The sequence below is a fragment of the Sphaeramia orbicularis genome, chromosome 12 (assembly GCF_902148855.1).
Source record: "Sphaeramia orbicularis chromosome 12, fSphaOr1.1, whole genome shotgun sequence".
Classification (NCBI taxonomy): Eukaryota; Metazoa; Chordata; class Actinopteri; order Kurtiformes; family Apogonidae; genus Sphaeramia; species Sphaeramia orbicularis.
Genome location: NC_043968.1, coordinates 44,271,734 through 44,287,990, shown reverse-complemented (window position 1 = coordinate 44,287,990; position 16,257 = coordinate 44,271,734). Strand labels below are relative to the sequence as shown.

Sequence of the window (16,257 nt, the reverse complement as noted above, 5' to 3'; positions counted from 1 at the left end):
AGAAGAACCATGTCTGTTAATATTCACCCAGATGTGTTGAGCATAATGGCAGTCCAATAAGCTTCTATAGGAGCTGTGACCACAGCGTCAAATAGAGTCTGCTGCAACAACTGTACATCACCTGTAGAGGAAAAACAGGAAAAGTCTTACATCCTATCTAAAGGTGTTATTTTACACTGGTTTCTGTTGTTTACATTGTGATGATCATACAGTAAAAATAAACAAGGTGTTTTGACAGAACATGAATAAATTGTCTGCTTACACTCGAGGTCAGGCTCTTTGCCGGTGAGGTATCGCACCACAGCCTGTAGCTGGGTCAGTTTTCGATGAGCTGGATCAATGTCTGTCTCACAGTAAGTCCTGCAGGTAGACACATAGATAAAAATAAATGTAGACATAAAGGCTAAAGAGGGACAAGGAGTTTGAACCCTTTAACATGTATATTAAGCTAAGTTTACTCACCATTCACTGGCTATGGTAAGATCTGGAGCAAGTAAATCATGAAGGCCTGACGGAAATAAAACAAAAAAAGAAAAAAAAGAGAATGAGGAAGAGGAAGAGAAGCACAACAAGAGAAACAAGTAGAAAGTAGAAAAAGACTTACCCTCCTCAACAGAGACATTTCCTAAGAAGATATACTGTCCGTATCCTCTCGACAACACTATACCCAGACTGTAAATACACAAGAAAAAATCATTTTAACAGAGTGTAAAGATAATGCTAGCAGGCTACCGTTTTTAGACTGTTAGTTGCATCGTGTTCCTATTACATAACATTTCAAACTTTCAGATCTCTCCAGCTACTTGAAAATCCCACCTAAATACATGAGAGGCGCATTGGAGAAACATCACATTAGAAACAATGAGAAAAAGCTCCTGCATTGTCTTGTTTACAATATACTGGTCTATCAGGTAACCTATAGATGGTCCTAAAATCTCAACAAGTTGAGCTTTTTCCTATTGTTTTCAAGTGACGTGTGTACATTGGGACAAAAAGTGGCATGTTTACATACAGTACAATATATACCAGACTGTCATACATCAACTATTACAGAGGCAAAGAAATATTTTCATCTGGGGTTAACTTATCCTTTTTCAGCAATAGTTGAAGTTACACACATCGAAATCAACAACACTATTATTTACAAATGATTACCTTCACATCATTAAACTGCTGGATATTGAGTTTTTGCCACAGACACTTCTGACTGAGGATTTTTCACAAAGGAAAGAAGAACTGTGCAAACCTGAATGGTGTTTCATTGATGACTGTGTAGAAGTAGTCATTCTTCAGAAACATCACTCTCCTCTAAGGCAGAGAAACAATGTAATTTAAAATGCAGAAAGACATACAGACATAAATTACGAAATCAATTAAATTACATTGCGATCAATATTTCTCCTTTTCAGGAAACAACAAAGATAGACAATAGAAGAGAATATTTAAAGAAGGGACAGCTAAAAGACAAAGTGCAAGTTACAGAAGGAAAAAAAATCACTGGTGGTTATGATAAATAACCTTTAACAAAAAAGCTCTTACCCCCTTATCGACTGAAGTCCTCACATCTAAGGACATGGTTCCAGTTTCTCCTTTAACCATAGCCGTCCTCAGCTACAACATAAACATCACGTCAGGACACATAGTACTCAACGTTTATCTTAACATATTATAGTTCCATTCACACATAGCAAACCTCGCTTCTATGCCAAAACACTGAAAAAGACAGAAATATGTGTCACTTACCATCTCCTCAGTGTCCTCCCATTCAACTTCTGACAGATCAACACTATTGTAGTTGGGTTTTGGCTTCAGTTTCTTGCCCTCTTTATACTGTCACATGATCAAACAAACAACAAAACAAGTCTTAGGCACCTTATCAAACTTCAGTATACTTTGGTAATTGCATAAAGCACCAAAGAGAGGTCATAACGTTACAAGTAATTCAATAAATAAGACAATCACTATCAGTACCAGGGGTCGCAGGTCAGGGTGAGACAAGATGTAGCCGTTGTTGGTGATGAGGTAGGCATAACCATGGACACCAAGCTGAAAAGACAGAGACGGTAGTATTTAAGTACAGTACTTTATAGTATAGTTAGTCTTCAGGTAATATATTACATACAATTTACCTTGTATCTTGGAGCTAATCTCATGAGTTCTCTCAGTGCCACATCTGTTCCTACGACGCCCAGCAGAATCCCATGAGACAGCTACAGAAAAACACAGGTTTAGAGTCAGAAAAGAAAGACAGATATACTGAATTTTGATGACTTGAGAATATCATTACTGTCTTTACAATTGTCTCTTTAAAGTTTAATTTGTGAGCTTTTTGGACATAGCAGTGAAATGCAGACTGTAAACATCTGCATATTGTATATATCCATTATATCTCCTAGATCCTCTTGAATCACTCTAGATTTTTCATTCTAAAACTTTAAAATCAGATGTAAAACAGGAGGAAATGCATTGAAGAAGGTCACATCAGGAACACCTATTATACAGTGTTTCATTGAAAAGGTGATATAAATGAATACTTACGGTCTCTTTCTTCTTGCTGAACACAGGCATGGCTACTGACGTCATCAATAGGAGGCTTTGGGCCTGAGTGTTGAACAGCTGATGCAAACAAAAAGTTATTCTTGTTTTTGTTCACAAACTAAAGTACCCACAAAGTTATGAACAAACAAGCACAAACCTATTGATTGTAGTGAATTCCTGCTAAGCAAAGGTGGATAATAAAGTGAAATGATATGGTTTGCAAGATGATGTTGCATATCTAGAACTATCTACATCAATCTAACATCTTATAAAATAAGACCTAAAATAAGTGTAAAGAATTTGTTTCTGCAAATCAACAACAAATAAAAGACATCATTTAGTGATCAGTTTGAAACTAAACGAGGAAAAGCTATGCAAAGACTGAGCTCATGTTCATTCTATGTTCAGCATTTGAAGCACAGGTGGAAAACTAGACTAATTAGAAAATATAACAACATACTGGCATTTATCAAGTTCAGTGAAACATTTCAAATACAATCTGTTTTACTTTACTCAAAAAAAGTGTAGCACATTGCAGTTAAAGCTGTGAGCGTTTTTACCTCCATTGTGTTTGGAAACTGAAGGTGAAGGTGGAAGCAAGCAAACACAACAAGAAGCATGAAATGGCAGTGGAAGAGATATGGAAGATAATGAGAAGCAGTCAGAAGCAGACGTTTTACTGGAAAAGGTCAAATATCATCAACATTTTATCTTTGGTTTCTGGATGAGCAGGGTTTTTCCTGGACTGTTGTTTAGAAGTAGAGAAAGCACTATTTATCTGCTGCTCTGCTGCTTTTAGATTCTAACTGCAGCACAACAGAGACAGGCACAGAGATAGAAAATGACTTTCATTCTTTTTACTGACAGCAATATGAATTCTGAACATCTCTGTTGAAAAACCTGTATAATAGACTGTGATGATCAAAAACAATAGCACATTTTACTACAGGTCTTGCTGGTGACTGATTAATTGATTTAGCATGACAGACAGTACATATACAAAACAATGTCCAGCAAGCAGAGTTAATAAGAGAAAAGCGGACTGACCACACTGTCCATATAGGCCTCTGTCCAGATGATGTCATGATCATGATTGATGACCATTGGCCGACTGAGAACATGGAGATACTCCATGACGTTTTCCTGGACATCAGCCAGTGTGGAGATGTGTGTATAGTAGCCTAAAGAACAAAAATATACTTAAATAAGCAAACAATGTATCATAAATTTCACAGATGAAAACCAAAGGCTCACATGTTTAATGTTTCTGCTCCGGCACTCCTGGGTATTACATTTAGAGCAGTACTCTAATTTATCAGACATCAGAAAACCTTGCAGTCAAAAAAAAAAAGAAAAAAACACATGCTGTTTTTAATGACTGCCACCAGCACAAATGTGCTTTTACTGTTGGCTTGAGGTTTAAGGTTTATGGCATTTCTACAAGTGGGAGACAATGACGTCAATGCGATGCCTGCAGTGAAGCTGCTCAGTGACAACAGCCCGCTGAACCACTGCCAGGTAGTAATATCTGAATCTGTGTAACCTTTTTTCTCTTCTGTAACATCTTGAGTGCTGCTGAGGATATTATAAATGAGATTTCCTTATTCTACTAAAAATAAAGCTGGGAGGAACAAAACAGCCATAAGCATGTTTGTCTGTCTGTGACAAATATTTTGTTGTTGGCAGAAACAATTTCCATTATACACAACAGAAGGGAGTGCACCTGTTAGCCTTTAAGCACATACACACAGATACGATATTTTTGGCTGAAGCTGTGTTTACAGTATAGCTTTCCTGATAATCAGGTATTTAGTCAGGGTTTTTTGATGGGGCCAGAGTGGGATAAAGTCATTATTTTCAGTTCTGAACTGCTGCGTGACCCTATGTAAATCACAAGAGGGCAGCAGCTGATACCCAGCAGCACCTGAGACACCACAAACAGCCAACAGAGGATAAACATATAAGAGAGAATATTAGGTTATGTTGACTCTGAGTGATTGACTTACTAACTTATCCTCATCATAAGTCTTGACACTTGATCACAAACTAGCAACTTTTATATCAAGTATCTTTGACCTTACCCTTGTTGTTACAGGCAATCCATTTCACATTTTCAGCAAATGTCATCTCTCGTCCAATCAAATACGTGAACACTCGTACCTGGTGAGACAACATTGTAAAACACAAATGGTAGATGTAAAAAACCCCACAATCTACACACTTTGCAATAATTTAAGAAAAGTGAAGGTGCTTTTGTGAGGCTTTTACTGCCTCACTGTTTGCATGCTTGCACATCCATTTCTTTAATTCTGTGCTTGTGTGCCATACCCGTCGCTCTGGCCAGTTAAACTCTTCAAAGACATCCTGGAAGTCTTCCATGGCTCCGTCTGTTATCAGCATGATTGCTTGGTTGCACAGGCTTCCCTGGCCCATTGCTGTAGCCTAAAAACACATTTTACTCACACTTGTAAATTTTTGTAAAGAAATAAACTATTTAAACTTCTCTGTTATGTTCAGGGACCAACCTCATTAAGGACCTTGAAAGATTCCTTCATTGCCTTTTTCACTTTGCCCTCTCCTTTGACATGAAGCTCTTCAACCAAAAGCTTGAAATGCTAAAGAGACACACATATAAATTAACAAACAGAAATCTTGAAGCAGTGGTTAAATACAGTTGAAACTGATGTCTAGAAAGATACAGAGATTTGAGGGAGTGAAGGAGAGAAAACAAAGGATTATCCCTGGTACTTAGTAATTATGGCCAAGTCACTTCAACGCCAGGGGGCAACAGGATTAATCAATATGCAGACAAATACACACACAACACAAAGAGATGCTCTACTAAGATGCTGTAATAAACAGCCATGCTGTTCTGGGATCCATTATTGTGCTGACAGAATACAGACAAAGTGTTCACAGGGATCTTAACAGAGTTTTATCCGACAGATCATCAGAAAACAGAAGCAGAAACATAACTGCAAATTACTGTTGCGCATTGTCTAAACTGATGAACACTGTAGATTATACTCAGATGTGTAAAAATATGTACCGATCCAAAACCCTAGTTTACTTTCCTCTTTTCAAGAACCCTGTATTTACCCAAACAAGTCAAATATCTGACTAAAAGGGGTGTTTAACAATCTAAACTAGGCTAATTCATTCTGAGCACAGTGGGAGATAACACGTAACAAGTCTTATATAAGTCTAACAACTGAAGATGTGTCTATGTCTGTTGCTACACGAGTGTCAAGTGTGTCAGTGAACATCTGTAAACCCATTCTGCCACTTCGGGCTTTCAACCAATCAAATCCCTCACTGAGACGTCACATGGCTGACTTAAAATTGTCGGCGGCCAGTGACCTCACCTGATCTGCAATGATGTGAAGGGGAGTGAAAGTAGGGCATACATCCAACACATAAACACACACAAACACACACTGTGGAGGCTGAGCAGGTGTTTGGTGATGAAAAAAAGATAGAGATGAGAAGAAGAACAGGAAGAAAGATGCAATCAAATGATGAGATATTAACCGTGTTGAGCAAGTACAAAAGGAAGAGAAATGACAAAAATGAAACAGGATAGATAGAAGGTGATGAATCACAGAGAACACACATTTCTACCCATGAACTTGAAGCAGTTCTGAGGATTTCAACAAGAAAACCTTGAATGAACAAGCTGATACATTGTTAACACATTTGCTGTGATGTTGAACTCATGAACTGTGAGGTGATGACAACATAATCTTTGTCTTTAGAGGATTAGAGAAATAACAGCTTACGATTTATAGGTTAACAGAGGTAAAGTGCATTAATTAGCTCCGTGATACCTCTCTGTTATCCAGATCAGCTTGGACCAGTGTGCCCTTGAAACAAGGCTCCACGTAGCGAACATAGTCACTGTACTACAAAGACAAAAAAAAACACAATCAATTAATTTATTATTATTTATCATCCTAGTCACTCAGTCATTCAACCATTCATCCTTAACATTAAAACAGCGTAACACACAGGACTACTTTGACTATTTGCTGACCATTTTTTGTTGCTTTATCAAAAGTAAGTGAATATTAATACAATATATATATATTTTATAAAATATTAGCTGTAAAACATGTATGTGATGTGATGTGATGTATGTGACAGGTATGTTTCACTTTTCATGTCATTCACATTTGCCATTTTTATAAATTCTGTGTTAATATTGTGTATTATTACAAGTTTGTATTTTAGATGTATTGTTCGGAAGTTGTGCAGCTGTCAATGTACAACTTTTTGTGTCTATTGTATTGTGTGCATCTACTTTGTCATTAATTTGCAAGTCAGTCATTCTTAAAAGGAAAACGCAACTCACAGTTGAATTCACTGACTACATTATTTCAGTTATATTGGTCCTACAACATTTCTGAACTGCTTCACTTTTTGCAAAAACTTCATAGACCTCTGGAGTGAAGGGCTTTCAATTAGGATTTGAAGGGATTTTGATACAGTTATATATTTGCATCAAACTTTGGATTAAAAAAATATGTATAGAAAGAATTTTTTTTTTTCTCAGGTGGTATTTTCCCCATGTCTGCATGGGTTCTCTTCAGGTACTCCTGCATCCCACTGTCCAAAGACATGGCCTTTTTCATGGGTAGGTTAACTGGTCAGTCTAAATCACCCATAACTCTGAATGTGAGAGTGAATGGTAGTTGATCTGTATATGTCAGCCCTGTAATGAACTGTGGATATATGTCCACAGTGTACCCTGCGTCCACCAGTCGGTAGCTGGGATATGTTTCAGCATCCCCATCACCCTCTCATTGGTTCAATAGTTCAGAAACTCAAAAAATGAATGAATGTTTTTTCCTCTTTTAACATCAAAATGAAGCACAGGTTTTCATTGAATGCATGGTCACTCCAGTGAGTGCAGCTTTAAATTCTGTGTAAAAAAGAGCTTAAGGGCACCGGATTTGGAAGAGGCGTATGATTACACACGCAGTAATACCAGGATAAACCATGCTTATTACAATGATTTGTAGTTGTAGGGCTGCACAGCCAAAATCCTGAAAAACCTAAAAACAAAATGAATTCTGAAGCTTCCATGTTACTCTCGAAAGCAAATGCTCAGTGTCAGCTTAACAGTGGATATGTGTTTTGAATGTTTGCCTAAACACGTATGACCTTTCCATGTGTTTGCTCCACTTCCAGACAGTACCTGTGTGTCTGTTTGCGTTAGTGTGTCAGGGTGTTAATCTCTTCCTCACGCTTGGCTGGACTTAAACACACTATGAGGAGTCTTAGAGAGCTCACGTGTGTCTGTGTTGCGTGTGCTTCTGTGTTTTGTGTGTTGGTACTTACAGCTATGATGTTAACAAAGTCATTTTCTCCCAGTGTGTCCAGAATTGTGTTGATGGTGTGTTTAGCTATAGTCAGCCTCAGCCCCTTCATACTGCCACTGACATCCACCACTATTATCACATCTTTAGGAGAAGTGGCTGCTTGGATGTACCTAAAGAGAGACAGAGACACATTAGGGAGAATATCATGCTGTTTATTTGTTAAAACATAATATAATGTGCAGTAAGTCAGACATTTTATTTAGAGTTTAGACTTATTGTTACCCAGTGGCCAGACGTAATAAACAGAGGCCAGGTCTTATCCTTTTATTTGTTCCTCTGACCTTGTATCCACTCTTCCCTTCATCTGCTTAGTATCATCCTCTGATTTTCTAAGCTCATTAACATAAATTAGATTTCCCTAACTGCTACTATGATCGGCAACTTTCCAGATCTTTACTGTCTTTGTTTCTTTACTGTCTTTGTTTCTGTCTTCCCAGATACAGTATGTTCTGTCTGAGCAGTCAGATTACCTGGAACTTAATTCACTTAACTGAATTATTCTGAAGTTCTCCTACGTAGGTGATTAGTTGCAGAATCCTATCTCTAGTGCTGTATATGATAAAAGGTTACAAAGCTGCAGAGAAGAAAACAGGTTCAGTTATTTAGTATTGCTCTGCACTCCATACTGTATTATATTTATTCTTGGTGTCATTCACAAGAATTGCTTCACTTCAAGGTGGCTTCTTCAGGTTAATAAAGGTTTACTCTCTTTATTTTCCACGTACGAAAATTCAGTCTCTGCGTTTTATCCATTCTAGTGCATTCAGCATCTAGTATTAGCATTTAGCACATTATGAGCACCGAGCTGCCATTGAAAACTCCAATTTTAATATTAATGAGAGGAGCCATGACATATGAATACTGCAGCTGCTTTAAACCTTCTAGGAGCTGTATAGCTAGGGGTCCCTCTTATATTGATTGCAGAGCCTACTTACATGGCTTCTTAGTCGGTGCAAAGGTGCCATGCATAGATAATCATGGATTAGAGTCCATGATGATCCACGATAGTCACTAAATAACCATCTAAAGGTGTCCAACAGCAACCAAAGAATGATGGAGTCTGAGCCATCAGCATATGCCTAATGTCCAAAGAAGCACGATACTGTCCACACAAATGTAAGTGGAACCACAGTTAATAAAGAATTGCTGAGAAAGTTGAGTGAAGGTAAATAGACTTACCAGTTTCTGTTTCTACAATCAAAGGTAACCACACCATTCTCATCTGGAATCCACTGGATTCCTAGAAAGACAGATAAACAGTGAGACTCAGGGAAAACTGCAGTCAGATGGTGAAAGTCAGCTTGACTCATCCAACAGATGAATGGTTGAACTAATGGATGCATGGATGGATGGTGACAGACTGTCAAATGAAGGAGTGATGGATGAGGTTGCAGATGAGTAAAAACAAGCTCTGTTGTGAATCCTCTGCTAATTACTCCCTTCTTTAACACACACATTGCTTTTTGCACACATAAAATGGACTGAATTTCACAACAACACACTGTTTCAACTGTCATTTCCCTTTTATTTTTTCACTGTTGGCACAGTGTTTAGACAACATGAACAGAACTGTAGATAAACATTTAGCTAAACAAGCCAAACTGGATACTTGCACAGCAACTGACGGTGCAAGAGACTGTCTGTCAAACACAATGAGTCAGTCTCAGCAAGAATATGTCTGCTCAGGAATTGTCTTCTCTCTCTCTGTGTGTGTGTGTGTGTGTGTGTGTGTGTGTGTGTGTGTGCTCTACCCATGGGTGCTTCAGTTTTGGGGTACCCATAGGTAGATCCAGCATTTGAGGATTAAAAACCGATGGGAGCTAGTATTAGACTCACGTTAAAGTTAGTGTTAGGGGCTAGAAACTGCATTATGTCAGTGAGTGTCCTGTACCTGGGTACAGCCTGAAGAAGCCTGTAGAGCTGCCAAAGTATTGCCAAGTCAGGGTTGGATCTTTCTGGAAGTTATCAATGAAGACATCATTCAGAGCCTCAGACATATAAGCTCCATTCAGAATGTCTGGATCTACAGAAACAGAAGAATGGAATATATTTACCAGTGGCATTAAATGACAAACCCGTCCACTTCCACTTGTATTCAGATTTGTAACATGTGCTGATGTCATTTGTATGAGTATGTGTGTGTACCTCTGTTGTAGACATTGGTAGGAACTTGAATGTTACTCTGTTGTGTGTTGACTGGCAGTTTATTGAAGTGTTCATTTTCCTCCAGTGTGAATTCTCCACCCAGCGGCACAGGATTCCCATCCTCATCCACCGTATTGATCAGCATGGAATTATAATAGTCAAACTGGACAAGACAGACCACATATTTCTTTATCTACCTGCAATATAATAATATCTTCTTATTAATATTGTTTCCTACCTCTGAATGAGTGGAGCTACTGAATCAGGGTTTTATACACACAAAACCCTGATCTGATTCAGATTGAATAATAAGGCGCACAAGCCACTTTGGGCAGTGCCCAGTTAAAACTAATATCAGTGCGGACAGCAACAAAACTACTGAAATGGCTTCTCCAAAATCTAATGATTTTGTTCATTTTTTGTCTGCTTTACCACATCTAAATTTTTAGACAGGGTTGCAGAAGTAATAATCTTGTGAATTTATATATTCATTAATAAGTGCAACATTTTGGTGTTCCAGCCATGTGGCAGGTTTTCAGGAAAATGATGCAACTCAGACTGCTCAAGCCCTCTTATAGGGAAAACACTGTTTGTTTTAGTTTTAATAACAAAGACAAAACTACAGAATTTCAGAAAGTAAAAAGTCTGTAACGCACAGTATGAATGAAGTAAATTTTTCTGGAATAATCAGTTATTACATACAAATATTACCAGTGCATTTTCCTGCAAATAACTTTTTTTTCATTCAATAGTTTAACGTATCACAGCAGGAGAAGATAAAATGTCAATAATGCCTGGTTGATTTTTATAGCTGTGGAACATTTTAACAGGTAAAATTTGTTCAATGTACAATCTGGTTTTCTTTTTAATATTACTAAAGTATAGTCAGGGAGTAGGGAGTATCACCACTGTAACATTTAAAAAAATATAACCTTCTTAACCTTGAAAACTACCTCTTTTACTCAGATGTATGCCTGATGCTTAAAATTATTCATGGGCTTGCTCCCCTTGGAGTGTGCCTGAACTCACCTGACAGTGGTGTGCAGGTCAGAATCAGAGTATCCTCTAGAAGCGACTGGGTTCCAAAGTTTAAGAGAATAACTTTAGGGAAATCAGCGTTTTCTGTAAAAGTGGTGGGGAAGTGGAATTCCCTTCCCAGTGATATCAGAGAGTCTGACAGCTTTGCACTGTTTAAAAAATGAGTTAAACTTTGGCTAAAATCAACACAAAACTGGAACCATAATTAGGTGCCTTAGCTCATTTATTTTTGCACTAATGAATTGCACTGAGGGCTGGATCTGTTTAAAGACGCTGCTATAACTAAAGTAGGGCCTTTTAATATTTTTAATACTATTTATATTCAATATCTATGCTTTGTACAGATTATATTTTTTAGACTACATTGTCATTATTGTATTTAAAGCTTTATATTATATTGCTGTATTTGTATCCATGCTTCATTTTTAAAATTATCTGTCAACTGTTTTATGTAATGTCTTGTTTTTATATTCTGTATTCTGTGTTTTCTGTTTACCTGCCTGGGGACTTCAGATGTAAATTAGCTCTTAGCTAACTGTGACTGCACAATGTCCCTGTCAAATAAACAATAACATGAAATAAAAATGATCACATACCTCCAGTGTTTCATTGTACATGTGGTAAAAATCAGCCTCCTCTGCAGCTTCAGCTAACCGCTGTGAGAAAATACAACACATGAAATTAGAATGACAACACATTTCACATGTTGATACTTAAAATGAAAGAATGAATTCCTAAAATATCTATATCTACTGTACATAAAATAAACTATGTTTTAATTATCATGCTTTAAAACCAACTAATGTGCGCATATTGAACCAACTATGGAAAAAAACACAATAAATGCTCACAATGATGCGGCAGCTCTATGGAGTAAGTGGTTAAATGCGTCTATGTATCGTATGGGTTTGCTTTTACACAATGTTTTGTTACCTTGACAGATTTCATCTTCCTCCCAAGCATCTCCTCCATCTCTTCAGCAAACTTTTTTACTAGTTCCATTCCATCCACCTCCTCTATCTTCACCACACCCTCAATGTCCTTGTATTTCTTTATAACAGAAAGAGTCTATTAGTAATGGATAAAGGCACTGCAATAAGAACATTATTTTTACTGCCACCTGATACCATTATTATTATTGCTACACTTAGAGACATCTGTCTTCCCATTGAAAAAACCTTGTAAAATCCTGTGTGCAGTACAGATGGGGGTCAAGCTCCAGCCTCATCCCCTCCCCAGGGCTCCCTCCCCTTCCTCTGTCTGTCTTTTTCTCTTTAATCTCCAATATGACAAGTAATGCCACAATGAACCCATGGAGCCACACAGAGGGTTTCAGGAAACAACACCACACCCTTTATATAATGATTTACAAGAAGCATGTGCAAAAATGGTTTTATAAAACTTAACATATCCTGAATTCAATATTCACTGTTTTTGCATCAGAATAACAGGTAAAACCAGGTCTAAACATATTACATTTTATGTAAATCAGACAATATATGAATGAATAGAAACAAACTAAAAGGCTTCTTTATGTAGATGGTAATCAACATTGGTGAGTTTAATTGGATTTTATTCCTTTATTGTATTGTGTTTCTCCTATAAAAGTATACTCATGACCTTACAAGTAAATTTACAGTAGTTACAGTCAAGCCACCCTTAGCTAATGAGTATAATACCTAATTCTTCTTTACTAAAATACAACAAGAAAATAAAGGGGAGTATCATGCAAAGACATTAAAAACTCACAAAAAATATGAACTGCACAGCTTTTGCAGAAAAAAGTCGGTAATTGTTGTGATCTCTGTTCCCATGACAAAAAGTTGCAGAAACAATAAAAAAAACATTGGATGTGTTGAATGAAACCTGGGGCAAAACACTGGAAGATTAGTGCAGTAAATGTCATCATGTCTCCACAGAAGAGTTCAAGACATGTTAAGCACAAAAGAAGGTCACATTAAATAATGGAAACTTTTTTTTTAATCCTAATTTTTAAAAAATCTTGTTTTTAATGCTGTTCTCTATTGCAGTTGTATCTTGTGAAAAAGACTGAGAAATGCATATGTATCATTATGTACTTGCCTGAGGTCTAAAACCTTAGTACAGTATTCTATATATGTATGCAAATTTCTGGAATGGATGTCTTGAAATTGAAAAAACCCAAATTAATTAACAACTATAATAATAATAATAATAATAACAATAATAATAATAATGATAATAATAATTATTATTATCATTATTATTATTATTGTTGTTGTTGTTGTTGTTGTTGTTACTATTATTATTATTACTATTATTAATTAAATTATAAAGCCAATTGATAGTGGCTTGTTTCTATTACTTTGCATTTAACTCAAGGCAGCTGAAAACATGCTACATATTGTTGATGCCAAGTTCTTACATTTCCAATTACAGAGGGAGAAAGCCAGACTCAATTAGACGGACAGGAGACAAAGGGATATAAAATGAGTTTACAGATGATAAACAGTTCTCTCATAGCCTACTGCAAATCATTGTAAAAAATAAATAAATAAATAAAATAAAACTGCAATTCTGGCCTTTTATGAGGTCCTCAAATACAAACCCAGACACTCAGTATCCTGCTGGTTTACTCAGGCATGAATAAATGGTCACAAAATGTTCCACAGATAACAAGAGAGGCATCGATTAGACAGAGTGGGTGATTAATGGCTTCTTGTAACTGGATGTTACTCAAACACCGCTCGCCAAATCAAAAGATAAAATCGCTATCTAAGATACAGTCATCCATCTACTAAACAAATATTATACAACTGACAGAAATGGCATACTACTATAAGAGGTATATGATTTACTGTAGGTGCCATGAAACCAGGCAGTAAGTAGGTGCATGTCTCTGTGGATAAACTGCATGTGTATGTGAAAATAACTGTGTGTGTGTGTGTGTGTGTGTGTGTGTGTGTGCGTGTGTGTGTGTGTGTGTGTGTGTGTGTGTGCATGAGTGCATGCGTGTGTGTGTGCAGCAGATGGTGAACAGGCCTGCTAGGGTTTCTACAGGGTGGCACGCAGGGTAAGACAGCAAATTCTAATTACTAACAGACCTACCCACACACACAAATACTGAGGGTATTTCACGCAAAAATGAAAAGGATCCCTTTAAATGCATAAAATTCCCTCAGGCTTTATCAGGTCTACCAGTCTTTACCCGTCTGGTTTAAAGTCTGTCACATAAAATCAGCACAATAGAAAATATCTATTATCTACTATATCTGAGAAAAGTTTCAAAAGTATAATGTGTTCATTTTTGTATGCAAGTGTCTAGGTGTATTTATGTGGTTCAGAGGTAAGTGTGTCATGAGATTGGTCTTTGGGCCATGTGCAGATGTTGTACAGCTAATGTATGCCAGTGTGTCGTGTTCCTATTGGTTGATGCAGCAGCGTGGCATTGGCCATGACGACAGCTTACTGGATATATAATACAGTTTGTTAGATTAAATATTCAGCTTCATCCTTTCATTTGATATTACCTTCAGTTAACACATCTAAATGTTAAAGACCCTTTTTTCCTCAGTGCCATCAGACTGTACAACACTTTAGGCAAGTTCTGCTTTGTTTTGAATTATTATGAACAACTCTACTTATGACCATGATTATTCTACAGGTAATGTAACTTGGTTTTATTTAATTAAATTTTATTTTATTACAGCCAAACAACAACTGACTTTCTCTTGGGGGTTTAATTAAAATGAATCACAATCCCAATATCAATCAAACTGCAGATGTAAAAACAAAAGTACTTGATATGCTGAACTCTAAATGCCATTCACTGGCAAATGACATTCCCTCATAACCCCAGAAGAACCACAGCATTGTGTTTACTCTGATCTATCTATGTGTGACCCAAGTAACTCATGGATGTATTCAACAATCTTTCTGAAATTTATACTGACTGAGTGAAAATCCAGATCTCTTTGGATTTTGGTGCATTTAGCTTCAGAAGTAAGAACATAGCATGCAAAAAATTGCCAAGGGAAAGTGAGACCACTACAGTGTTAATACAGTTCTGTGTTCATTCTCAAAATCATAACAAACATACAATAGGTACATGCACTTGAAGACATTAATACTACATTACTACATTATACTGAATTTCCAACAATATTAAAATTCAGAGTCTATAATTTGTGTCCTACTATGGTCTGTTTTATGTGGTTACCTATCAGTGGTGCCATATCAAAGTTATTATAACAACATTACAACACAAACTTCTTCAATAAATGGAGTTACAGGGTCTAAAATGGGAAATAATGACAACCAGTACAAATATAGTCATTAACATATTTGATGGAAAACATACATTGGGAAAATATTTTTTCATCTCCATTTAGAGTTGGATTTAGATTGATCTCATACATGGATGAATAAGATATAAATTGTCTGAGTCTATTCTATCAACAGTGTAGTATGTGTTTGGGTGAGTGGAGAATGAAATGCAAAAGCCTAAATAAAATAAACTACATCAAAAGAGAAAGACTTCCTACAGCTTATCTAAACCAGGAACATCCAACTCAGGTGTCAGTCATCAGGTCACAACTTCCTGTTTTGTAAATGAGGTAAAGACAGATCCACACAAGGCAGCCCAAACAGGAAGTGCAGTCCAAACTGTCAGTGTTTATATTTGATATATAGGCATTTATGGATCTGTGTATAGCCTCACCTTTTGTAGCAGTTTGGCTCCAGAGTATCTGGCAGACAAGGCAGTTAGTTCTTTACCAAATGACACAGCCCATTGCTGCACCCTGCAAACAGAGGAAACATGACATGACAATCATGACAAATTAAACTTACAATAAAGTAAGTCTCCCCATAGAAACTTGTGTGTGCTCATTCACAAAACAGAATATATTATGAAAAATAAAGATAACCAATCACTACTGTTATGCTTGAAAAAATGCCAGGAAAAAAAAAAAAAATTACAACACAGTACTACTCTTGTCTTTCACCATCATGCCAGGGCTGATTACAAAGCCTCTTTTGAAGGTCACTATGCAACCATGCTGCCAATCAAGTTAAGAGGTTATGTTGCCTTCACCAAAAACAGATTAAAACAGATTACAGTAAAGGTGACAGTAACAGCTGACAGTCTGTAAGGTCAAGAGGTCATTTGGTACTT

At 36.8% G+C, this 16,257-nt stretch overlaps 1 protein-coding gene across 7 annotated transcripts in view; it reads right to left on the bottom strand.

Moving 5' to 3' along the window:
* cacna2d4a (calcium channel, voltage-dependent, alpha 2/delta subunit 4a) overlaps positions 1–16,257 on the bottom strand; it is a 95,561-nt gene that overhangs the window by 72,718 nt on the left and 6,586 nt on the right. For 5 of the 7 annotated variants that reach the window (XM_030149072.1, XM_030149070.1, XM_030149065.1 and 2 more), the window contains exons 3-25: positions 15,802–15,883; positions 12,036–12,152; positions 11,699–11,758; positions 10,065–10,227; positions 9,811–9,942; positions 9,099–9,159; positions 7,879–8,029; positions 6,366–6,440; positions 5,064–5,153; positions 4,867–4,980; positions 4,620–4,698; positions 3,586–3,719; positions 3,099–3,116; positions 2,539–2,616; positions 2,130–2,210; positions 1,972–2,046; positions 1,744–1,830; positions 1,540–1,611; positions 1,247–1,308; positions 605–672; positions 463–508; positions 263–360; positions 28–121 (exon numbers count right to left, since the gene is read on the bottom strand). In XM_030149072.1, the coding sequence (XP_030004932.1) occupies positions 28–121; positions 263–360; positions 463–508; positions 605–672; positions 1,247–1,308; positions 1,540–1,611; positions 1,744–1,830; positions 1,972–2,046; positions 2,130–2,210; positions 2,539–2,616; positions 3,099–3,116; positions 3,586–3,719; positions 4,620–4,698; positions 4,867–4,980; positions 5,064–5,153; positions 6,366–6,440; positions 7,879–8,029; positions 9,099–9,159; positions 9,811–9,942; positions 10,065–10,227; positions 11,699–11,758; positions 12,036–12,152; positions 15,802–15,883 (2,037 nt within the window). The remainder of the gene's footprint in view (positions 1–27; positions 122–262; positions 361–462; positions 509–604; positions 673–1,246; positions 1,309–1,539; positions 1,612–1,743; positions 1,831–1,971; positions 2,047–2,129; positions 2,211–2,538; positions 2,617–3,098; positions 3,117–3,585; positions 3,720–4,619; positions 4,699–4,866; positions 4,981–5,063; positions 5,154–6,365; positions 6,441–7,878; positions 8,030–9,098; positions 9,160–9,810; positions 9,943–10,064; positions 10,228–11,698; positions 11,759–12,035; positions 12,153–15,801; positions 15,884–16,257) is intronic. The other 2 variants (XM_030149067.1, XM_030149069.1) reach the window with 1 other exon arrangement.